This window comes from Osmerus eperlanus, chromosome 25 (assembly GCF_963692335.1).
Source record: "Osmerus eperlanus chromosome 25, fOsmEpe2.1, whole genome shotgun sequence".
Taxonomy (NCBI): domain Eukaryota; kingdom Metazoa; phylum Chordata; class Actinopteri; order Osmeriformes; family Osmeridae; genus Osmerus; species Osmerus eperlanus.
In genome coordinates, this window is record NC_085042.1 from 10,276,910 (window position 1) to 10,302,804 (window position 25,895).

At 48.1% G+C, this 25,895-nt stretch overlaps 2 protein-coding genes across 2 annotated transcripts in view; both read left to right on the top strand.

Annotated features, from left to right (window-relative positions):
* Positions 1 to 23,454, top strand: part of LOC134011686 (extracellular matrix organizing protein FRAS1-like) — a 34,661-nt gene extending 11,207 nt beyond the window's left edge. Inside the window, exons 3-6 of the mRNA XM_062451055.1 lie at positions 20,513 to 20,620; positions 21,662 to 21,754; positions 22,574 to 22,734; positions 23,409 to 23,454. Coding sequence (XP_062307039.1) covers positions 20,513 to 20,620; positions 21,662 to 21,754; positions 22,574 to 22,734; positions 23,409 to 23,454 — 408 coding nt within the window. The remainder of the gene's footprint in view (positions 1 to 20,512; positions 20,621 to 21,661; positions 21,755 to 22,573; positions 22,735 to 23,408) is intronic.
* Positions 23,455 to 25,437: 1,983 nt separating this feature from the next.
* Positions 25,438 to 25,895, top strand: part of fras1 (Fraser extracellular matrix complex subunit 1) — a 57,607-nt gene continuing 57,149 nt past the window's right edge. The window contains exons 1-2 of the mRNA XM_062451056.1: positions 25,438 to 25,443; positions 25,875 to 25,878. Of these exons, the coding sequence (XP_062307040.1) occupies positions 25,438 to 25,443; positions 25,875 to 25,878 (10 nt within the window). The remainder of the gene's footprint in view (positions 25,444 to 25,874; positions 25,879 to 25,895) is intronic.

Here is a 25,895-nt window from a genome sequence, read left to right on the forward strand (position 1 = left end):
TCTCAAGCACTTTTAGGAGTCTTGCATGCCAACACTGAGTTATTTGCCTCTTGCTAAAAAAGCTGCACAGAGAGGTTCTGTCAGAGACAGGGCAGGCAGACAGCCTGGTGTTTTAGGGTTGCGTGAAAGGGTACAACTTGATTGACCTCATACACAAAAGACTCATTCTTTCTGTTGATCAAATGTTGTGACTGGACACGGGCCCAGACAGCAGACACAGACAAGGGCATGTTTTGGATTAATTTAATACCCACCTCAAAATATAGAACAAAGGAAAATGGGTCAGTTTTACTTCCTGTTCTATAAATATGAGGTTGCCAGTCAACCAATTACATTTCCTTGTAAAAGTTTTCCTTGTAAAAAAGACAGTCTTTAGTTTAGTGTTTTCTCTGACTGCTGTAACATTCCACACTTAGCTTCTTCATCGGTCTCTTTCTCATAGATCCCTGCTAAAGAGGAGCTTTACATAGCCTGAGTAGCAGTGCGAACAACCATGTCCTCAGGCAAACTTCCTCATGAGACGCTGGCGAGAACGTAAAGAATAGAACGATACGGTATCCTGCTTGAGCAGGGTTCAAATGCCACCAGTGCGCCCGGGGGTACAGTGATACCAGGAAGCTACAGCTACTCTGCCTCCCACGCCACAGTCTTTATCTATCTGCTGGAGATAGACCCTGCTGTGGAGATAGACCCTGCTGTGCCTCTGTGTTGGGACCCAGCAGAGCAGAGCCTGGGAAGGTGGCGTCTGGGAAAGGTAAACAGTCTTCCAGTACCACCTCCTCCCACCCTCCCAACAGACCCACAAACACCCAGCCATCATTAATCTACCACACAAACAGTGCCACAGCTCTGCAGGCCAGGCCTGGTTCAGGATCCTGGACCTGCAGTCGTTGCATTTTTGCTCCTTTGCCTCCTCACCCCCACCCCCTGCTCAGTCCTTTAGAGAAGTAACACAGGCAAGAAGTGTACAGTTTCTCTCCCCCAAAAGAGAAACAAATTGTTATTTTATATAGAGAGTGAGGGTTACTATGAATATGTTTCACACAGAAAGAAAAGTTGGACATTGGACAAATGGCTTCTGAGGATGCACTGTCATCCCAGGACCTCGTCTCTCCCAGTCCTGCCCGTTCAGGACCTCGTCTCTCCCAGTCCTGCCCGTTCAGGACCTCGTCTCTCCCAGTCCTGCCCGTTCAGGACCTCGTCTCTCCCAGTCCTGCCCGTTCAGGACCTCGTCTCTCCCAGTCCTGCTCGTTCAGGACCTCGTCTCTCCCAGTCCTGCCCGTTCAGGACCTCGTCTCTCCCAGTCCTGCCCGTTCAGGACCTCGTCTCTCCCAGTCCTGCCCGTTCAGGACCTCGTCTCTCCCAGTCCTACCCGTTCAGACGTCTCCTAGCGCTCCACAGTGAGCTGCTCAGCATGCTGACTTGTGTGTTTGTGCATCTTAAGTTTCCTCTTGTGAGTTGGATAAAGTGCCGAGATTTTCTCCTGGTGGATCTGAATGATGCATCCGGTGATGTGTGGGCTCCTGAGATGAGGAACACATGGGCTCCACTTATTGAGGGCAGAGATGGTCATTTGAGACATCATTCTTCTCGAAAACACTTCCAACCAGGAGCACGTCTATGTCAGGCGGCTCTTCCTTCATGTCTGCTGTTTAACACTAACTCAGTATGTTGTTGTGGGACTGGTCTGTTCTGGGCACACATCCTCTTCTCGTCCCTGTCCCCTCACCCCTCACTCCTCACCCCTCACTCCACACCCCGCACAATGGCCCTGCGATGCGCTGCTTTGTTGTGAGGAATGCACTTGTTCCCTTGCAGCCTGTGACTCAGGTCTGTGTTGGCAGACGGCCAGGGCTTCTTTGCAGTGTTCCGGTGCATGTTGATGATCTCTGCAGTCGAGGGGTCTGACAGACAGCCCTCACCCCTGCAACCCCCTCCACCATCACACCAGCCTCACCCCTCCTCTCCCCTCTCCACCATCACACCAGCCTCTCCCCTCCTCTCCCCTCTCCACCATCACACCAGCCTCACCCCTCCTCTCCCCTCTCCACCATCACACCAGCCTCTCCCCTCCTCTCCCCTCTCCACCATCACACCAGCCTCTCCCCTCCTCTCCCCTCTCCACCATCACACCAGCCTCCTCTCCACATTCACACAGCCACTGGAGCTTGTCCTTGTTCTCACAGCAGGACTTCTACAGGACGGCCGTTGCTGTGCTACAGTTAGTTTCAGAAGCTGTCTTCCTGATATTTCACATATAGTCAACGGTCTGCAACACCTGGAGCTCTGTGCTGCTCAGACGGGCGTCACTGTAATCTTCTGGAGAACAGCAGTCAAATAAAGAGCTGGGTGACCTGGAAGCCGCTGCAGAGCCGTTCTCCCTGCTCATCTGTCATTAGCTCCAGACTCATTCATCTGTCATTAGCTCCAGACTCATTCATCTGTCATTAGCTCCAGACTCATTCATCTGTCATTAGCTCCAGACTCATTCATCTGTCATTAGCTCCAGACTCATTCATCTTTCATTAGCTCCAGACTCATTCATCTGTCATTAGCTCCAGACTCATTCATCTGTCATTAGCTCCAGACTCATTCATCTGTCATTAGCTCCAGACTCATTCATCTGTCATTAGCTCCAGACTCATTCATCTGTCATTAGCTCCAGACTCATTCATCTGTCATTAGCTCCAGACTCATTCATCTGTCATTAGCTCCAGACTCATTCATCTGTCATTAGCTCCAGACTCATTCATCTGTCATTAGCTCCAGACTCATTCATCTGTCATTAGCTCCAGACTCATTCATCTGTCATTAGCTCCAGACTCATTCATCTGTCATTAGCTCCAGACTCATTCATCTGTCATTAGCTCCAGACTCATTCATCTGTCATTAGCTCCAGACTCATTCATCTGTCATTAGCTCCAGACTCATTCATCTGCCATTAGCTCCAGACTCATTCATCTGTCATTAGCTCCAGACTCATTCATCTGTCATTAGCTCCAGACTCATTCATCTCCCTGGCATGTTCCCAGAGAGGCTTTTATGGGAAATGTAACTCACACGTCTTGGCAGTGGTTGTTGGTTGGACCTCAAATAACCATCATTTCTGGAGTTCAGGTACACCAGAGGGCTTCAAGGAACCAGGATCCCTCCCCCGCCGCTGGCACATAGGAGAGATCTGCTTTGGGATACTGAGGTGTTGGTTTCTCTCAGGCTTGCTGGCTGCTGTGTTTCCAGATACAGTGTCAGTGTCCTCAGGTTGACTGTCTATGAACAGGAGAAATATGAGCTTGTCATGTGACTCGTTTGTTGACGAGAGACACAGACTCTTAGGGCTGCTGCGTCCTTCTGTGGAGTTTTATTCTGAGAGCAGATATTTCCCAGCAGCATTGTTAACTTCATTAACATCTCAAAGCCCTTGTCAGTTACCTGTACAGTCATTTGATAACCATTGTCTCTCGTGTGTCTGAACGATAAAACCTGGACTGCATCTCTTTAACGTCATATTGACGTTAAAAAAGTATTTTTCAAGATGCTGTTGATGTACATTTGATGAGAGCATTATGTAACTAGTCCCCTGGTTACTTCATCCTGCGGCTCTGTAGACAGGAGCTAAGCTGCAGATGGCCTAATTGTTGCGATGTGAGTCAGTTTGTGTAAGCTAAGCACACATTTCAGGACACAATTTGGAAAAGGAAGAAAAGATATTGGGCCCCCAAGGAGTCAGCTTAGAATAAATGCTTGTCTCAACATATTTTCTGTACAATAAGTTTGTGTCTAAGTCTCACAGGGGATGGCTGAGTGTAATGTAGCCGTGAGCCCTAACCCACCACAGGCACCAGCGCTCCAGAGAGACTCGCCCTGACCTCTGGAAAAGCTACATCGGCAATGTTCAGCTCACACAGAAGGCCGGTTGAAAGGAACAGGTGAAAGCGAGGCTGCGTTATGTTTTATTGAGTCGCTCCTGGAGAACCACTTGGGTTTAACACAGACCTGATTGGCTGTGTCTGGAGAGCAGTTTAAGGCGGTAATCAGATTAAGAATGTTTTATGTTTTTATGAAAGTCGAAAGGCGCTCTCTCTTGTGCATCTGTGAGATATGAACATTCAGAACCGTGGTCATGTATTATTCACACTCTCATTTAAATTGGAGGTTTGTCGAAATGACATGGAAGTAAAATAAAAAGACTTAGAACATTTTAAAAGTGTATCCTTTCAGATGAATGTGCAGTTCATATTGAGCAGGGGAGTATCAACTTCACAGGCCAAGACAAAGATAGTTGTAATGTCTGTTCATGAATATTGCAGACTAACTGGTTTACCTGAGAACAGCTGGGGTCTCCAACTCTGTTACTGGAGTTCTACCCTGCTGAAGGTTTGTCCTCCAAGCCCAGTTGTAACTAACCTGATTCAACACATCAACCTGCTGATCATTATGTATATTAGGTTGGATCATTGTTGGAGTGAAACTACAGAGGAAGGCAGCTCCTGAACTGCAGGGTTATGATGTAGTGGCCCAGTCTCAACATCCACCCCTCAGAGAGGACGGATGTCCCTCGGGGGGGTTTCTCTTCCCTGGTAATGACAGAGCACAGGCTCTGTCCTCTGGGAATCAAAGGGCTACAGTTGAGGAAGTTTTTCACCGGAAAGAAGAGCTACGAATCATCCACCGCCTGGGGCTGCTAACCTTGCTGATTAGTCTTAAGACTCACTCACGGCTGCCTGGCCTCATCCTGCTGCCTCTCTGGCCTCTAGCTGCAGATGACGAGAGCCTATTAAGGAGATCTCTGAGGCCTGGCCTCTCTCTGAGGCATGGCCTCTCTCTGAGGCCTGGCCTGGCCTCTCTCTGAGGCATGGCCTCTCTCTGAGGCATGGCCTCTCTCTGAGGCATGGCCTCTCTCTGAGGCATGGCCTCTCTCTGAGGCCTGGCCTCTCTCTGAGGCATGGCCTCTCTCTGAGGCCTGGCCTGGCCTCTCTCTGAGGCCTGGCCTCTCTCTGAGGCATGGCCTCTCTCTGAGGCATGGCCTCTCTCTGAGGCCTGGCCTCTCTCTGAGGCATGGCCTCTCTCTGAGGCATGGCCTCTCTCTGAGGCATGGCCTCTCTCTGAGGCATGGCCTCTCTCTGAGGCCTGGCCTCTCTCTGAGGGGTCAATCCAAACAGAAAAGGCTGAAGTGATGCCTCTTGATTCTCTGTGCCTCTGTTTTGTTCTGCAGCAGTGAACCATGACTGAAGCTCAAGGTTGTGGCTTCATTGCCTTTTCTTACCTCCTTCCTCCTTCCCAGAGCCCCATGCAGGGAGGGTAGAGATTAGGGAAGTGAAGCAGGGTGGAACCCCATGCGTCTGCAGGCAGGGGCTCTCTCTGTGGCCAGGACAGTCACAGGGAAGTCACAGCGAACGGGGAGCTCTGGGAAGCGAGGGGCGAGTTGTTCCCAAGCTGTCTGCAATGTGAGCAGAGGAAGAGGCTCTGCCTGATGAAGTGTCGGTCTCAGCTCCTCTACTGAGGAGCCTTTTGTGTTTGCTCTCTCTTCAGGCCCTTTACAACTGTTTGCCTGCGCTGAAGTTCCTCATAAGGGGACTCTCAGGGAGGGGTGATGAACATGCTTTCTGGGATTTCTAAAGGAATGTACTGTTTTCCGTAAAAACTTTTTTGTGAAAGTAGGATGTTTGAGTTTAAACAGAATGTCAGTTACCACTGATGTCTACTGATGCACCTGAGCATCCAAGTAAATCACATTGTCTAGTGTGCCAAGGATGATTGAGAAAGATGCCAAGGCCTGTATGTTAACAAATATCTTGTCAAGTTTAAACACTGGAAAAGATGTGGCTGATTTAGAGATGTATTACTGTTAGAGAAAGGACAGTGATTACTTGGGATGGAGGGAAAACTTGACTGGTTCAAAGAGCCCTCCTCAGACAACTAATTGGCTTGTCAAAACTGAACAGTGTGAATGTGATGCCAAGGCCATTTTTTCAAGGAATACTTCATACAGCTTTTTAATACTTGAGTGATGAAGAGTGAACTCAAGTATTACTAACTCAAATTAGAATACAGAGTTGAGCCTCTTCTGCTCTTGGCGCTGGTGAATATTACTGATGACAAGATTAAGGCTGTTTAAAATAAAAAATCTCAACATCTGTTATGGACAATAATCCGGTTAGAATTACTGTCATTGTTTACAGCATGGAATGCTTCTGAATGAGCATTCAGGAACACATCATTTTTTTAAACATAATTTTATGTGCAGTTGACAAAACTAAAAGGCACCAAGGCCTTTCAGATGTTACAGCCCAGAGAGTGACAAAAGAGAGGCTCTCAATATATCACCTTGAATTATTACATGCCTCATACAAAAGGATGTCTGGAGATGAGTTATGGCCGTATGCCCGGCAACAGGGACTTGAACTGGAGCCATGAATGACTCTGTGCTTCCAAAGGGAGTTGAAAGCCGTCCAAAACACGTCTTTGTCGGGTCTCATTTGTTCCTCCTGACTCCCTCTCTGGAGGTTACAGAGTCAGTGCTCTGCAGGTTACAGAGTCAGTGCTCTGCAGGTTACAGAGTCAGTGCTCTGCAGGTTACAGAGTCAGTGCTCTGCAGGTTACAGAGTCAGTTCTCTGCAGGTTACAGAATCAGTGCTCTGCAGGTTACAGAGTCAGTTCTATGCAGGTTACAGAGTCAGTTCTCTGCAGGTTACAGAGTCAGTGCTCTGCAGGTTACAGAGTCAGTTCTATGCAGGTTACAGAGTCAGTTCTCTGCAGGTTACAGAGTCAGTGCTCTGCAGGTTACAGAGTCAGTTCTCTGCAGATTACAGAGTCAGTGCTGGGAGCCGACCACAGCTCTGCCAGAGGAATGAAAGCTGTGCCACCCGTACCAGCCCTGTGGCCCACAACACACACACACTCACACCAACCCACACGCACACACTCCCAAGCACACATCCACACACCCACACAACTGCCCTCACCATCTGCATAATTAAATTCAACCAGGGAGAGGGTTGTGGGGGGGTGGGTTTTCTAAAACCTTGGCTTTGTGAGAACGCTTTGAACTTGCATTGATCTGCAGAAGGAATTCACTTTGTTGTTTACACCCAACAGCCTCTCCGGTCGCCCGACACAGCCTCGGGGGAGGGTGTGTGTGTGTGTGTGTGTGTGTGTGTGTGTGTGTGTGTGTGTGTGTGTGTGTGTGTGTGTGTGTGTGTGTGTGGGGGGGGGGCAGACATGAAGCCGTCTGTTGCTATATCTCTGACCTGGCTGTGATACGATTCCTCTCCACCCACTCTCCTGTTCTCTCTCCTGAGGTGCACATCACAGAGGAGGTCATACCTTCACATATCATAGTATCACATGCCTTTCCATGAACCCTTTAGAGCATATTATCACATGCCTTTCCATGAACCCTTTAGAGCATACTATCACATGCCTTTACATGAACCCTTTAGAGCATACTATCACATGCCTTTACGTGAACCCTCTAGAGTACAGTATCACAGCCTAATAACCATTTGAAATTCTGCTTTATTATGTCATAATTATTTATACGTTCATATCAGTTATAATGAGTGTGTTGTTATTGTTGGTGTTGTTATGCAGAATGGATCCATCTGGATTCATCTCTCTGAGGCTGTGTTCACCTGCTCCTTATTTAAAGCCCTGGTTCCCTGGCTAAGAGCAGTTTGGGATTATGTCCCTTATGTTTTACACTTTCATTCCCAATGCTACCAATGTGTGGCCACTTGGCAGTGCTCCAAACCGCCCTCTATGCCCCTCCCCCATTCTCTCTCCCTCCCCCTCCCCCCATTCTCTCTCCCTCTCCCTCCCCCTCCCCCCATTCTCTCTCCCTCCCCCTCCCCCCATTCTCTCTCCCTCTCCCTCCCCCTCCCCCCATTCTCTCTCCCTCCCCCTCCCCCCATTCTCTCTCCCTCCCCCTCCCCTCATTCTCTCTCCCTCCCCCTCCCCCTCCCCCTCTCCTCATTCTCTCTCCCTCCCCCTCCCCCTCCCCCTCTCCTCATTCTCTCTCCCTCCCCCTCCCCCCATTCTCTCTCCCTCCCCCTCCCCCCTACATGTTTGTTCATTTGAAAGCACTGCAGCGCTGGCTCCCATGTAAATAAAAGCATCCGAAGAAGTCCTGTCATTTCCCCCTGACAAGCTATTCTGTCCTCACCTCCGGGACCTCAGACACCCTGGAGGCCGTACGAGGCCCGTACGAGGTCCGCGGTCTGCAGCGCCCCTGGCGTGCTGGCCCTGTGGGAGAGCCGTGCCCTTGACTGGGGCATGCTGGCTGGGGCTGGCTGGGCCTGGTGGGCAGGTCGGCTGGTAGGTAGGTGAGGTTGAGGCTGGTTCTGGTGCTTTCAGCTCGAGTTCATGTTTGCCCTGACTGAGTTCTCCTCTCTGGAGCATCCTCTGAGCACCGCAGCAGGTCTGGGACCAGGCTGGCCGGCAAACACACCCCTCTGGGTCATCCTGGATGAAGTCAGGAAGGAGGCCCACAGGAGCGTGTTTAGCCTGCATGGCCAGACAGACAAGAAAGTATGGTGCGAGGGTATAGATGGAATCTCTGGTAGTTAGAGTTAGACAAGGTTGTTCATGGTCATCAAAACTGGATGGCAAAATAAGAACTGTATGACTGAAACATTTGCTCGCAGGCTTGCTTCTCCAGGGCTCCAAAAAGGGCGCTTTAAAGGAGGCAACAATATTGTTTTTCTTGCAAGGTGCTCTTCCCCCGCTCCTCTCCTGATGATGATGGTGGGTGGGGGTGTGGACAGGAGTTCTCTCTTCCCTCTGTGAGATATTGAACACAAACTTGTCAGTAATTAAAGTGCTGTGTGGAGGCAGGGAGGAGGAGGCCTTGGCTGGCTCTGGAGCTGCTCTCAGGGAGGAGGAGGCCTTGGCTGGCTCTGGAGCTGCTCTCAGGGAGGAGGAGGCCTTGGCTGGCTCTGGAGCTGCTCTCAGGGAGGAGGAGGCCTTGGCTGGCTCTGGAGCTGCTCTCAGGGAGGAGGAGGCCTTGGCTGGCTCTGGAGCTGCTCTCAGGGAGGAGGAGGCCTTGGCTGGCTCTGGAGCTGCTCTCAGGGAGGAGGAGGCCTTGGCTGGCTCTGGAGCTGCTCTCAGGGAGGAGGAGGCCTTGGCTGGCTCTGGAGCTGCTCTCAGGGAGGAGGAGGCCTTGGCTGGCTCTGGAGCTGCTCTCAGGGAGGAGGAGGCCTTGGCTGGCTCTGGAGCTGCTCTCAGGGAGGAGGAGGCCTTGGCTGGCTCTGGAGCTGCTCTCCTGTGGAGAGGCTTCACCCAGAGCTGGAGCCTGGAGTCTCAGTTCATGTTGTCTTGTCTGAGTTCTCCTAACCCTGGGGGAGTCATCTGAAAAGCCCCTGATCGACTCTGTGATTCTGTGAATCCAAGGCCGTTCTGCTCATCCGAAAGTGGAATTTAATCTAAGATGAGACTTCAAAGGGACCATTCCCTCCGGAGCTCCATCCCAGTGGAAAGGATTCAGAACAGGAGGCTTCCTGAGAGAAACACATCTCACTGCTGCCATCGTCTCCTGAGAGAAACACATCTCACTGCTGCCATCGTCTCCTAAGCCAGAGGCACTCCCAGGTGTGACAGGTGACTGAGGCAACATCTTAGTTGGTAGAAACTACATTAGTGAAGGGATGAAAGAGTCTTCTTGTTTTGAGTGCAGGCCAGTGTGTGTTACGTGTTATGTGTTACAGTTCATGAAGTCCTGTTCAAGATGCTCTGTGTGGGGGTGGAATTGTGATGGTTTGTTTGATTCATTTCTCCGTGTTCACATCGGTACCCAGGGTTTTCCTCACCTCTCTAACACGTCTCACAGGTCCCAGAAAAGTGGACATCAAAACAGGGATGAGCAATTATTTTTTTTACTTGGAAAGGAGTTTTGAAAGATCTGCCTTCTGCACAGCAAAGGCAGGAAGGAGGGTGGTGTTGGGTTGCCATGTCTTGAATATCTGTGTCTGAGAAAGAAGAATACATTTTTCAAAAGTTTGAAGCACAGGCAAAGTTCAAGCATACATATCTTTTCATCAATAAGAGGACTTTTCAAATATTGTGCCGTTTTGCTGATTCAATACAATTCTGTCGTGTTATTAAGCATGCATCAGTGGTTTGATAGAAAATCTTTGAAGTACAAGTTTACTGCCTTTCACCATGCTGTTGTCGAGCACGTTGGAGATCTGAGATCTCTGAAATGGGCTATTTCTGCTGCCTGTTCAAGCTGTGTGGGGTACGGATCGATTTTTGGCATCTTCCTCATAATAGGAGAGTTCATGCCTCAGTCAAAAGTCAGGGTTTCCTGAACATGACTGTGCTGAGTCTGCCGGGCACGTAGGTGGATCGGCAGTCTGGATCTCTCACCGTGTCTGTCAGAACAGCTTGGTGACATCTCTTTGACAACTGAAGATGCAGAGTTATGAAGGGGCAACACGTTTGACTAACATATTTTCTTCTTCTGTCTCACTGCAATTTCTTTGAATGTTGACAGGCTATATTTAGTGTCATTTGTGTTCCTGCTTTCATGTTCAAAAGATCCCCTTTTCTTTTAAAACTCCTAAAATGTTTCCCCACTACAAAGGTTACACTCAATCAGACATGTTTACTGCCTCTATATTTAGTCAACCGTTTATCACTTTGGTATGTCTGATTTGACGTCCCCGTTTGTTCCCTGTTCAATGTCATGATTTACCTTTTAGTTATTCAGAATCCCCCTTGACATTTCAATGTGTTTAAAAAAGAAGAAGCCTTTCAGAAGCCTACTAACCTAAGTATTAGATTCTAATTTAAACAGGGCTAGATTGACAGTGTATAGTGTGAACGCCTCATGATGCTATTTTCTCTTGGCCAAATAAGAGAGCGAGCCGGATGAGCGTGTGGGTTTATGAGGTCGCAGACAGCTGCCCAGCTGAATCATGTTTGCTGGTGGAGGAGACGTGGCCTCCATCATTACAGCCCAAAGCCACACTGAAGGATGGCATCTGCTCATCAAGGATGGGAATGTCACCCCCTGTCACCCCTCACCCCCCCCCCTCCCTACCCCCTCCATTGTTACTCAGTCCTGTGTATGTTGACCTGCACACAGGGCTGATAGATCGGCATGCCGTGGACTCATGAGAATACAGCGACAGAGTTTAAATAGGTGTCCCGTTGGATGTTTTACCTGAATATTCTGTTACAGAGTGAAAGTTTAAATAGACGTCACGTGTTCCGCGTGTCGCCACGGAGACAGCTGTGTTCCTGATGCCTGGAAAGCCCGTCACTAAAATACTTGGTGCTGTTGGCAAGCGCCAGTCACAGAGGCTCATCACTGAGGGTTACTAAATATGGCCGGGCCTGATTACACCCAGAAGAGCTGTCTGAGCCGCCTGGCCCCTGGACCCCTGGACCGCTAGCAGACATGCTGGACATGAGAGAATACACCCATGCCATGTAGGTGGGGTGTGTCCCCACAGTGTTACCCTGTCCTGATGTAGGTGGGGTGTGTGTTGTTCGACCTTTCTCTGATCTTTCTCTGGAAGTGATGAAGCTGGCTGCTGTGCTGTCAGTCATCTACCTGGGCCAGCCTTGGTGTTCTGCACATGATGAATACTCTGCTGCACACACATCCCTCACACACACACACATACACATCACACACACACATCCCTCACACGCACATCACACACACATCTCTCATACGCAACCCCACTCATTTATTTCTGCCTCTCTGTCACACTCTCTCACACACATGTAGTTCTCTCTCACATACCAGCACCCACACTTCTCTCAGTCGGTATTTACACATTTTGCTTCATATAGAAACTTGTTATACAAAAATGCTGAACTCCTACAGCTCCTCTGTACAGAAGGAAGCATCATACTGGACTCATGTGGTCGGTGACTGGGTCTGGATGGGGACTAATTCATCAGAACCCAAATAACAATGATATTCACTAATGGGTGGAAGATTGCAGGACCAGTCAGGTCTTGTCTGCTCCATAATTGTAGCTGTCAGATGTGTTTCTCTCCCTCATGTATAATTACCTGGATTCCTTCAGGGGAGTTTATTTGGAATGTCATTTTGGAAGTTCTTGAAAGGTTGACATCACCGTTCACCAGAGTTACGAGGGACTTGGGTATTTAACCTTTTGATCAGTTTAACTATTTTCTGTACTATTTACAGAAAAGATTAATCGTGACAATTGGAATAATGTCTGGTGTAGCACATGAAGATTTATACAGGATAGTTTGTCTTGCTGTGTCAGACTCCCTCGGCAGATCCCCTGGTCTGGGTAGAGCTCAGTACGGACACAGCAGACTGTGGAGATCCCATCAGATCATCAGTTCAGAAGGGTTTTTCTTATGACAATTACATTTTCAGTTGCTACTCGAAAGATAATTTGCAGACACAGTCCATTGCCTAACAAGTGTTTATCTCTGAAGCTGGCTGGGTTAGGGTTAGCCTCCTCCAGCATTACTGGAGATGTTTATTCAGGCGATTCAATTTGTATTCATTGTGCATTTTCTATGAATGCTTTTCTTTTTTATCTGCGACCAAAATGTTAAAATCCATTATTATTTTTATTATTATCCATTTATTATTTCATTGTTATTTTGCTGCATGTCCAGAATATCAGCCTGAATGTTTCAGTAACAGTCCATGACTAGGTGACGGAGTTGCACCAGTTGCATTCTCACCCATAACAAGCCTATAAGCTGGAACGTGTATATAACATAGCACAACTGTATTTTAGAGTCTAAGAAGAGCGTGTGTGTGTGTGCGTGTGAGCTCCTGGTCCAGTCCTGTCCTAACCTTTATTGTGGCACCTATCTTCCCATCATCTCAGCTCAGATTTTGATTGCAGGAACAGATTTATGAGAGTTTGCCTGCTGGAAATGTTAAATCGTAATTGCATACCTGGATTCCCAGCTACCCCCTGGGCACAGCTGTTGAGTTCCACACACACACACACACACACACACACACCCATACATATACAGGTATCCTGAAGACACACACACAGACCTGTGCCTGCTGTCCCATTATCACTATTACACGGCTTGATGCGTGTAGTGCTAGCTTGCTCCGTGTGTAGACAGTGTAACAACATGCTAGCTGTGGTAAAAAACACAACGTGCTTTGAATCCAAAACTGCTCTCTCTCCTCAGTCAAGGAAAGAGAGCAAAGAGCAATTACAGACGAGGGAAGATTTGGTAAAAAAAACATTTGAGCCCATTTGGCGTGTTAAACAGTACAGCTTAAGTTATCAGGTGTTGCTAGGACACCTTTGAGTGTCAGAGGACCTGAGGAGGGCCAAGAGGAGCGATCTACCCAAAACTGAAATGGTTTTGACCTCCTTAATCCCAAACATATGTAAATAATTCTCTTAGCTCTTCCCTGTACAGGATCTCTCCCTCTCTGCCTGCTCCGCTAACCCCTCGCTAACACACAGCAAAGACAAGCCAGCGGACATATTGTGTAGTACTATATGTCATGACTGTACTGTACCGTATTATCTGTCTGGCAGCAAGGGGTTAGGGTTAAGGGTTAGGGTTAAAGGGGATGTGCCTGTTGTGAGCTGAGCTAGCACAGTGGGTTTATGGCTCTGTGGATGAATACAGAGACAGGAAGTATAAGAGACAGGAAGTATAGGAGACAAGAAGTATAGGAGACAGGAAGTGTAGGAGACAGGAAGTACAGGAGACAAAGGGTGTAGGTGACAGGAAGTATAGGAGACGGGAAGTATAGGTGACAGGAAGTATAGGTGACAGGAAGTGATGGAATGAGATGATGCATGTACAGGGTAGTAGAAGCGAGCTGTGGACACCATGTGCCGTCGCCCATCAGGAGCAAACCCTTCCGGTTCCATCCACCTGCTGCTCTCGTCACCGGGACACCAGCTGGGTTTCCTGGTTCAGGTTTCCCCCAGGGCCCTAAAGCTGTCAGAGAGGTGCCCCTCTGGTAACCTATACATCCTCTGGAGCCAGGTCTGGGGTAGAGCTGGGGGTAGGGGGCTGGGCTGAGGGTAGGGTTGGGGGTAGGGCTGGTTGTAGGAGGCAGGGCTGGCGTAGGGGTGGGGGTAGGCCTGGGGCCTGGGTTGGGGGTAAGAGTGTAAAAGTTTCGAAACGTTGAACAAATATTTTCGAAAACAAGTTTGGAAAAAAAAGATAAAAAATAAAAAAAGTTTCGAAACGTTGAACTATTATTTTCCAAAAAAAAGGTTTGAAAGGTTAAAAAAACATTTTGGGAAAAATGGTTTTCAAAGGTTGAAAAAAAGGGAAGTGAGAGTAGAGGTTATCTAACTTGAATTCTCTACAGATTGACACTTAGATTGGGGATTGTCATGTGAACTGCACTCTGATGGAAGAAGCATTAAGTATCATGGTATATTGAAATGGCATGGAGTATCAACCATGCTCTCTTAAAGCAAACAAACAAAATGTTAAGCTTCACCGATCCTTACGGCAGTGGTTTAGAAAGCGACTGCCTGGATGAGAGTTTCAGAGAGGCAGTTGGGTTGTTGCCTTCACCTCACAGGACTTCTGCTGCTAAATGGAAGCAGCTTGAATTATTTAGTCAGTCACTCATGTCTGCATGACTGTTAGGTCAGACTATGAGTGGGAAGTGCTTCCTGGGTGCCGAGGTAGTTCACTATCTCTTCCGAATGCAGGAGTGTACCTATGGTAAAATGCAAACGGTCGTTTTACTATTTCAAAGGGTTCATTGTTGAAGTTTCTCAAATGAATTATTCATCTTTTGTTTAGAGAGTTTAAAAGGGGGCATCTACTTTTTAAAATCATTCTGACGTTGACTTCTATCCTGCCTCTGAGTTTCATTGCAGTGAATGTGGCATGTTCAAATTATTTGAACTGTGCTTATTTAGACTGATTTCATTTATTTCAATAGCATTTTTTATACAGAATTCCTCTATGTTTAGTTATAGCCTACTGGTTTTTATGATTCATAGATGAGCATAGTCTGGTCTTGACATTGTTTTTCATTAGAAATAAAGAGGGAAAGTAAATTATTAAGCAATAGTTAGCTTTTCTTTCTCTAAGCCAATTTATTTTCCACTTAGCTTGCTCTCTGTTAACAAAGATACTCTCTCTCTCTCTCTCTCTTTCTAGTTCTGCATATATGACTGTCTTGTCACTGTATGGTTTCTCTGGTGTTTAAACGAAAGGTCAACCATTTTTATGAGGGGACAGTAAGGTCTGTTATCTACTATTCTCGACCTTGTTAGATTGGAGAAACAGGTCAGTTACCGTTAGCTTTAGTAATACACCTTGCGCCTCGCATGCTCCAGGATAGGAAAACAGACGTCTGAACAGCGTGCTTCTTCTAGAAACGCTCCCCTATATGCAAATATCCGCCAGCTAGAAAAATCGATGTTCCGATTTGACCTTTAAACTTCAGAGGAAAGTAATACGAGTGGCCTTTTCATCCATTAGCGCCGCTGACCCATTTTCTCGCTATACCATATGCAAATCTTTGCCGTGTGTTCGAGCCAGGATGGTAATCGCACAGCTGCGGTCGCGGTAAACGCCTCCTTATCGGCGCTACACGACTCCATCCCGCTGACGGACCCTCGCTACCAGCCCATCTGGTGGCCGGGCCAAAACCCATTACAGGGCTGTTGATATCTGGCTACAGGAGCCATATCAGTTATGGCAGGAGGTGGCAATTTATGGACCCTGGGACCAGCATGAATCCTGTCATTTGTCTTGTCACCAAGCTGCTGTGCGCTGGCTGTGGTGGCCAAGGCCAGGGGAATCAGTGGCGTTTTACAGATAAGCTAGTTTAAATTTAGGCTACCCAATTGTGGAATAAAGCGGATTATTTTGTCAGCCTAATACAGTCAGAAAGCTCAAGATTTTCTGATTGGATAGGTGGCATTTAACTGTATAACCCGAGACAACTATCATCTCGGCAGACATTGTCCCTCAGTATGCCTGCGCCTCGTCCATTAATTATATATAGCGTGACAAGTTATCCTTTCTCTGCGTGAGAAATAGGCCTACAAGATGTTGCGTGAGAGCGTGATAAATGGTTGAAAGTCTCATGGCAAATGCGTGAGCCCTGTGCCCAACCCTTGTTGGGTTGACAGTTGACACTCAGTCATCTCTTATTGTTAGGCTACTGTTTGAATGTTTGCCGTAGCTTTAATTAAATATGACTGTGATGGGAGACAGAGTGGCAGTTTTAGTTGTCCTTCAGCTGGCTAGACTACAGTCGCACAGCTTGCCTTGCAAGAAATTAACATATAATCACACTCGGCTGGCATCGGAGGGAAGTTGCAGCGAAAGCAATTAAACGCGAGAGAGCGAATACATTTGAATGCGCTTAAGGAATTCAGGACTGACGCAGCTGTTGTCTTCCGAGAACATTCGCCCCGCTTCCAGGGGGGAATGTGGGCCGCCTACTCCTTCCAGCATTGAAGTCAAACACTGATAAGGAGTTGGGTTCTAAAAGCTGGTGAAATAATAGACAGCATTAAGGATTTGTGTTTGAAGTCGCATTTCTCTTTTTACTTCTGAGGCTATCGGGTATTGTGTCATTGTTCTGAACACGTTTTTAAATGACAAGATGTTGCTCTTTGTCTGCGCTGGCAGACTGTGAGGAAGACAGCGATACTGACGGATCCAAATGAGAACGGGCCTGCTATTCCAGGGGACAATTCGTAATGCCTTGTGATTAAAGTTGCATGAAGCGATCAAATACTAATTTAATATAACGAAATATGCAGCTCAGTCTCAGCGGTGCCCTCGAGACCCAAGGTGTAGTCTGACTACCGGAATTAAGACGGCTTTGGTCAGCTAAGCTATGTTCCTAAGCCAGCGATTCCCAACCTGTGGGCCGCGGCGCACTAGTGGTCCGCTAGGGTAATACAAGTGGGCCGCCAAACCAATTAAAACTAAAGTATGAATGAATAAATATCTTGATATCTATATAGAGGCCTACTGTTGGACAATTATTATAAAAATTCGTACACATTTTCAAATGAAATTTTGCTTTAATTCATCATGACTGAAACAGTGGCGGTTCTAGACAAATTTTGGGGGGGGCAAGGTGGGGCCAGTGTTTAATCAGAGGGGCACATAAAAAAACATTTTTAAACATTAAATACTTTAATTTTACCTTACATCAAAATCATACAAACGGCTCTGGCTCTCCCTCTTCCAGCTCCCCAGCTCTCTCTATACCTTGATATGTTTCACTTTTTTATTTACTGGGGCAAAAAAGGCTGCAATGTCCCTTCCTCGTTTCATGATGACTACTAGAAGAAGAAAAACAACGTCAATTTTTATTTATTGATTATGATTTATTATTCAGTCAGCTCAGGGGGGGCCACAGGGGGGGCCAGGGACATTTTTATGTAGAACCGACACTGGACCGAAACGCCAATAGTTATACGCTTGGCATGTAGACGAAAGACCAACTGACATTTCCGCCTTAACTTGCAAACGCCCACTTCAATCCACTATGCACGCATCACTTCCGCATATTGCGTAACCCAGGTCAATGTTAACTCACATAAATAATTGGTCTGTCTAATTTGTTCCCTATGGATAATGTAATGTAACATGCCTTTCTCAGTTTCTAACAAAAATCTGGAAACGGGAGAGATCTCTGTGAGGGCGACCTGTTATCAGTTGATGAAAAAAGCGAAAAACTGTGTAATCTGAGTGTAGGGTTAATAAAACAGAAATAGCTAAGGGTTAACAACCTGTTCTGGTTATTGAAGGTCAAGTTTCTAACTTCACCGGAAGTTCTAGACCTGGCCTGGCTGTGGTAGTTACGAGGGTTACCTCTCTTTCGAATGTGTGCTTACTGTGGCACTGATGGACACTTTGTCTTCTTTGATCGCTCAAAGAAATGTGCCGTGTTTGGCTCCTGGTGTTGTTAAACGTGTGATAAGCGCAAATTAAGTGAACAGATGTGTTGGGCGGCCGCAAAGATATTTTTGCTATGCAAGTGGGCCGCAAAGTGGAAAAGGTCGAGAATTGCTGTCCTATAGGCTATAGGGGCGGAGGTCTGGGACAGGAGCTATTATATCTCTAGATTAAATTTGCTTTGGTAATAGCTTTAGTCTCTACCTGTTCTTGGACATCCCTGAATGGGGCCAGCTCAATCTGAACTCAATTATGCTTCGCTAACCTGGCAGGCTGCCGGCCCCGGCAGCCGTCTCCAGGAGAGGTGAGAAGGCACGCGACACTGACAGCATTGTTTCCCGACCTAAATAGCTTTTCTTCTCCTTTGTCCAGTGCTAAATGTAATTAAATCTGTCATTTAGGATAATGGCGGGGTTCTAGTACCCTATGTACCTCAGGAAGAATAGGCACCTGAAGTGAACCCATTTGTATTGTGTATTAAGTGGACATTTCCAACATATATTTTATAAAACAGAGAATGGCTTTAACTTTAGGCTACATGTAGCTGGACTGCTAAAGCAGTCAGAACAGAGCTGAACTTCCATTCCAAGGGTAAGTGAAGTAAGACCTGCTCTCCTTACACAATTAATCAAAAGAGCCGGTCCCCTCGCTACAGGGGACCTTCTCATAGGAGAGGTCCTGGGGATCACTCTGTCGCTACAGGGGACCTTCTCATAGGAGAGGTCCTGGGGATCACTCTGTCGCTACAGGGGACCTTCTCATAGGAGAGGTCCTGGGGATCACTCTGTCGCTACAGGGGACCTTCTCATAGGAGAGGTCCTGGGGATCACTCTGTCGCTACAGGGGACCTTCTCACTTATTCAAGTAGATTTAATAATTTGAATGATGTTTGTGTTAAAAACTCAAGATTCTGTGGCAGAGTGGGCGATGTAAGGAGTAGATACTATACTGAACTAGCTGCACTCCTTGAGAGAATACACACGTTTTGGTGTGAAGTACAGTTTTCGTGTGAAGAACAGTTTTGGTGCTGACAGTAAGAATATGTTGCAGAGGATACCTGTATTAAACTTAAAGTATAATATTCATCACAGATGTTGGGAGTTGGAATTTGGGATGGAATCTAAACATTTTTTCGATCACTCAGCAAGCTCTGCAAAGCTCTGAGATGTTCTGAAATGTCTGCCTTCAAGCCGTTGACAGATGAGATGTTTTTCTGTAAAAGGAAACCCACAGCTAATTACAAAATGACAACCTTTACCATGTACCCATTCTGTGGTCAACCTGCAGCTATTTGGCCCTCATGTCATCACTTTAGTTCATTTTTATAAGAGTTTTGCAATCCATCTCAGCTGGTGATTAGTGAGGCTGTGTTTGGTTGGGGTTTCTTCAGCAATGCTCAAATGTTCCGTGGTCGTTCCAGAGTGTTGTGTAGCAGCCGTGATGTTGCCTGCTCGTGGACGTCTCTCTGAGGTGAAGCCTGGGGCGTGAGGTTGGGCTGAGGGCCCCTGAGGTGAAGCCTGTGGCGTGAGGTTGGGCTGAGGCTCTCTGAGGTGAAGCCTGGGGCGTGAGGTTGGGCTGAGGCTCTCTGAGGTGAAGCCTGGGGCGTGAGGTTGGGATGAGGGCCCCTGAGGTGAAGCCTGGGGCGTGAGGTTGGGCTGAGGCTCTCTGAGGTGAAGCCTGGGGCGTGAGGTTGGGCTGAGGCTCTCTGAGGTGAAGCCTGGTGCGTGAGGTTGGGCTGAGGCTCTCTGAGGTGAAGCCTGGGGCGTGAGGTTGGGCTGAGGGCCCCTGAACATGAAGATGTCTTCTCAGAATGTGTGACAGCAGGATGCTGCCGTCTGGCTTTTGCTCTAAATAAACCCTCCTCTGGACGCCCGGCTGTGGCCGTGCTGACACTGACAGGTGATTTATCACCCAGCTAAATCCAATTAATGGGCTGCTAGGTAATATATTTTGGGATAAGGATATGATTATTGATTTAGATCGGGCTTCAGGGGAAATTTGTAGATGACTAATATCCCTCGACACTTTGCAGGCAAGTGGTGGGTTATAGCGCAACATGGACTTTTGGAGCATTGTTACTAAGTGTGTTTAATACAGATATTGATTTTTTGGTCTCTTGTTTATATAAAGAACTACATAGACCGTCTGTTTGGAGCCCTCTGATAGAGCTGGGGGTCTGTGTGTGTGTGTGAGGAGGTAGGGTGAGGGGGAGGTAGTGTGTGTGTGAGGGGGTAGGGTGAGGGGGAGGTAGTGTGTGTGTGAGAGGGTAGGGTGAGAGGTCCAACAGAAAATAAACAGCGTTTGATATCGAGACAGAAGCCTCACCATTCTGGTTGTTCATTTCAAACACCAGTGTCTACTTGTGTGTGTTCTGGACCTGTTTGGGTAGCACAGTACAGAGAATGGTGACACCAGATATTTGGAATGTAAATGCTGAATAAGTTATTGAGTGCTCCTGCTGGCACAAATGCATATAACAGTATTTACTGGCAGTGATTGCTGTCCTTTGTTGCCCGAATCAGTGGTTAGAGAGTTTCTCAGTGTCTGTGGGTCTATACTTGTATCATGGTTTGTACGTTTATCATGGTTTGCTTGTCAATTCCTGACTTCCTGTCCACCTTGTTTCCCTGCCGTGCAGAACAACTCAACATGGAGACCTCAGTCCTGCGAGGAGTGCAGTTGCTATGGAGATGTGGCCGTGTGCACACCGGCCCGCTGCCCAAACCCCCAATGTGACTTCAAACGGGTCAGACGCTTTCACACCATTTCCTCCACAGTAACTGACTCATGTTGTAATTCCTCTCCAACAGGTTTGGTGCTTCCAAAGTGTGATTTTCTAGTTTGTTTTAATAGTTTGTTTTAATAGTTTGTTTTAATAGTTTGCTTCCAAGCACTAAGTTCAGAACCAATTTCCAAACAAGAAGCCATTTAGGAAACGTACCTGAAAGAAAGTCTGGTGTTGTTTTTATAGTTCTTACCTTCATGCAGTCCCTACCACCTCCTATTTCCGAATTATTTAGTTCCAGACTACCTGCGATGGCATCTCATCAAATCTCCACCCTTAGCTTAGACAACAATCAATGTCTAATGAATTCCGCTCCGCTGACTAGCAATCGAACGCTAATTAAAATGAGACATCATGCTCACCAAAGCATGTGACTCAGCGTCCGGATGAAGCACCCGTAAACATGGCTGCTCATCCCCACTGGAACTTTCTAAGAATTAACATTGTTTTTATTTTTATATTTTTATATTTTAGAGAGATAGCAAATTGAATATTTTATTTATAATTTTATACTTAAAGGGACAGTTCACACACTGTGTCATCTAGTTCCATTATATCTGATAGAAGTCAAACATTTACATCCAATATCTCCAGTGCTCAGCATCTCCCACCAAAACACTAGATGGTTAAATAGCACTACAGGTAAGAGGAAAAATGTGTCTTTCTGATTTTGGGGTGAACTGTCCCTTTAACATGCAAGCGACATGCACCCTCTTTTAGAAGACAGGCCCTGTATGTCCTCTCACTGAATGATGCCCAACAAAAAAAAATGTTGCTTGGCACCCACCTTAAACCAGCCCCTTCATCTACTGTAGAATCACCGCCCCTGTCCTGACTCTCTACACCACAGGTCAATGCCTCCCCGTGAGGACTAGTTTGTCAGTTCAGATGTTTCCACCACACAGCTGCTTCCACAGCCCATCCTGAGTCGTGCTGACAGGAGAGGCTCATGCTGTATGTGCTGACAGGAGAGGCTCATGCTGTATTCTGTGTGTGTCTCAGGGAGAGAAGCTGCGCATCCCTCCCAGTGGCTGCTGTCCGGAGTGTCTGGCCCCATCCCTCGGGGCGTGTCAGCATGAAGGAGCCGTTTATGGGGTAAGTTAATGACACAGGACACGGTCGAGTACCACAGCAAAGAGTTTCAGCCTCCCCCCCTCCCCCCTCTCATCTCCTCTACTGACGCACAATCGTTTTGCTTGTTGGCGTCCTGTTTAGCACCCACTCAAAGAGAGAAAGAGGGGAGTGAGAAAGGGAGAGAGAGAAAGAGAGTCAGCTTGGCAGACATCTTGTTTGCGGTGTCTTTACCAGCTTAACAAGATACTTTGGCTTGGTTTGGGATTCCATCGGTGTCTCTTCCCAACTCAAGTGGTTGCTGCAAGAGCCCTCTGTCACACCAGGCTTTTTGGAGATTGCCCCGAGCTGGAGAAAGCGAAAGCTTTTTTTGGTGCAGTTATCTAGAGGGAAGGAGTGAGGAGCTGGGCAGGGAGGTTCTGGATGGAACCAGGGGGACTTCCGAGGTGGGGATTGAGGGAGCCTCTGAAGCCTGACTGAGAGAAAGTGCTGAATTGATTCTTAACATTCCGTCGTTTATCTTGTTTCATTTCTCTCTCCCCCTTCTCCATCACTATTATTATGTATTTTCTTATTTCTTTCTCTCTCTCTCTCTCTCTCTCTCTCTCTCTCTCTCTCTCTCTCTCTCTCTCTCTCTCTCTCTCTCTCTCTCTCTCTCTCCTCTCTCTCTCTCTCTCTCTCTCTCTCTCTCTCTCTCTCTCTCTCTCTCTCTCTCTCTCTCTCTCTCTCTCTCAACCATACCATCAGTTTCTCTATCACATTTGCTCAATCCCTCCCTTTTAATACCCCTAACCCCCTAACCTCGCCCTTGTTTCTCATCCTGCTGTTTCCTCTCCTCCTCAGGATGGCAAGCCAGTGGAGCGTCTCCCTGTGCTCTGTGTGTGTGTGCTCCCTGGGGAGGGTGTCCTGCTCGCCGCCTCCCTGCCCTCCTCTCAGCTGCCTAGCTGGCCAGAGCCCCTTCACTCCTGCTGGAGAGTGCTGCCCCAAGTGTGCCCCGCATGGAGGTGAGTACCTAGCTAGCCTGGGGGTCTACCAGCCTGGGGGTCTACCAGCCTGGGGGTCATTTAGCCTGTGGTTCTATCAGCCTGGGGTCTACCAGCCTGGGGGTCTACCAGCCTGGGGGTCTATCAGCCTGGGGGTCTACCAGCCTGGGGGTCATCTAGCCTGGGGTCATTTAGCCTGGGGTTCTATCAGCCTGGGGGTCTACCAGCTTGGGGGTCTACCAGCCTGGGGGTCTACCAGCTTGGGGGTCTACCAGCCTGGGGGTCTACCAGCTTGGGGGTCTACCAGCCTGGGGGTCATCTAGCCTGGGGGTCTACCAGCCTGGATGTCTATCAGGAAGACTCTGCTAAGCAGAGCAGCCTTGCCTGGAAGCTAGTGATCATGAAGGACAGGATTCATGATTTAACAGAATGAGTGATTTAAAATACTGTCTGGTCTCAGAAGGCCTTGATCAACTTGAAGGAGTCGGTTGCTTCAGAAAAGGAATGTCTCCAACTCCTTATAATTAATTGCTCAGTAAGAAAAGTCCACATCACAAAATCCCTTGCTTGGATACATTTAATTCAGAATCCCCTGACTTTCATCCACATTCTGAATCAACTCATTTATCAGGCGTGTTAATGAGCGCTGACTGCTAGCGCTGCTCTCTGCTATCTCGTCCTTACTCCCTCCTCAGCTCCCTGCCCCAGTCAGGCCTGAAGTTTCACCTCAAGTCTGTTTGAGCTGTTGCTTCTGAGGCATCAGGTGACACAAGCTCATGTTCATCTGGTCCTGCATGAGCAAGAAAAAGTTAACATTTCAACTGTCATCATCTTCTATCCTTGGGTCTCCTTCGTGTGTTGTAGCTCCCTGGTCTATAAAACCAAGTGTTGTAGCCAGGTTTCTCTAAGCCTCAGTAACAGATGCAGTGAGAGAACCTGGCAGCCTGCAGCCTGGGGACCACCCCGAGCCCCGTGGGGACCACCCCGAGCCCCGTGGGGACCACCCCGAGCCCCGTGGGGACCACCCCGAGCCCCGTGGGGACCACCCCGAGCCCCGGACATCAACAACACTGCTCACACACTCGCAACACTGCTCACACCCTCGCAACACTGCTCACACACTCGCAACACTGCTCACACACTCGCAACACTGCTCACACACTCGCAACACTGCTCACACACTCGCAACACTGCTCACACCCTCGCAACACTGCTCACACACTCGCAACACTGCTCACACACTCGCAACACTGCTCACACACTCGCAACACTGCTCACACACTCGCAACACTGCTCACACCCTCGCAACACTGCTCACACACTCGCAACACTGCTCACACACTCGCAACACTGCTCACACACTCGCAACACTGCTCACACACTCGCAACACTGCTCACACACTCGCAACACTGCTCACACACTCGCAACACTGCTCACACATCACAACACTGCTCACACACTCAGCCTCTGCACTGTGTGTGTGTGTGTGTGTGTGTGTGTGTGTGCGCAGCGTCCTGCTCCTGGGAGGGGGAGGACTACATGTCAGGAGAGGAGTGGACGGTGGGGGCCCTGCTCCCGCTGTGTCTGCAGAGACGGACAGGCAGAATGCTCCACAGCAGAGTGTCAGCCTGTCGTCTGCTCTCCGGTGAGTCTCTCTCTCTCTCTCTCTCTCTCTCTCTCTCTCACACTCACACATACAAACCCCCCTCCCCCTAATGTGTGGTGTGTGTTGACAGCAGGAGAACCTGGTGATCCAGCCAGGGAGCTGCTGCCCCCCAATGTGAGGCCGACCCCTGCCTGTCTGCTGGGAAACAGTACCAGGTACGCAGGAACCAGGAACGCTCTAGAACCAGGTAGTCTGGAACCAGACAGTCTGGAATCAGTCTGGCCACTGGGAGGGTGGAAGCATGTACCCCTACTTAAGGCTAGCTACGTAGCTGACCTCTGTAGCTTTTGTGTTTAGTGTGTGGGTGTTTGCTTGTGTGGGAGAGAGGCAGGCAGATAGGTGAGATTAGGAAGGGGTACCTCAGCTCAGAAGGGGTTTCAACAAACGGACAGCACATCCACATCCACATGAGTCACACTGCCTTCCAGGTCTCTCTCTCTCCATCCCTCTCTCTCTCTCTCTCCATCCCTCTCTCTCTCTCTCTCTCTCTCTCTCTCTCTCTCTCTCTCTCTCTCTCTCTCTCTCTCTCTCCATCCCTCTCTCTCTCTCTCCCTCCCTCTCTCTCTCTCTCCATCCCTCTCTCTCCCTCTCTCTCCCTCCCTCCCTTCATTGGAGCAGTTCATTCTGTCTAATGTGTGTGTTATCACACACACGTTTGTGTGTACATACACACTCTGTACGATGTTTAATGGATGTTTCATTCCCATGGTAACTGCATGGGAAGTCAACATGACATTTGTTATTTATTAAATATTATGAATTATTTCCCCTTCATTTCATGCGCATTAGCTAACCTGGTGACACAACGCTCACAAGATCCCAGTTTGCACACGGAACAGCTGAAGTTAGTTTGAAGCGAGTCAGGCTGTCTTCCCTGCGCGGCAAAGCGTAGATTCAGACTCCTGAATGTTTTCGCTCGGGGTTTTCTGTAACTGTCATGTGCTTTAAGAGGCTGTGTTAGCTCTGTGTAAAGGAGCAGAGCAGTGAAGGCTCGCAGCATCACCACAGCCTCTCAGGGATCCTCATCACACACTGTGTGAGCCCATAGTGCCTAACCATGCTGGTGTGCACAAAACAATATTTGATTGATTTGTGTTGGTGAAAGAGATATAGAAAGTATCGTGTTTCGATTGTATAGTAAAAGACAATGTAGAATGAGCACACTATTTATGTTTCTGCCCTGTGTTTCCTGACCTGTGTTTCCTGACCTGTGTTTCCTGACCTGTGTTTCCTGACCGCGTTTCCTGACCTGTGTTTCCTGACCGCGTTTCCTGACCTGTGTTTCCTGACCCGCGTTTCCTGACCTGTGTTTCCTGCCCTGTGTTTCCTGACCTGTGTTTCCTGACCGCGTTTCCTGACCGCGTTTCCTGACCTGTGTTTCCTGACCGCGTTTCCTGACCTGTGTTTCCTGCCCTGTGTTTCCTGACCTGTGTTTCCTGCCCTGTGTTTCCTGACCTGTGTTTCCTGACCTGTGTTTCCTGTGTTTGTCTGCAGCACGGTGAACATTGGCAGAAG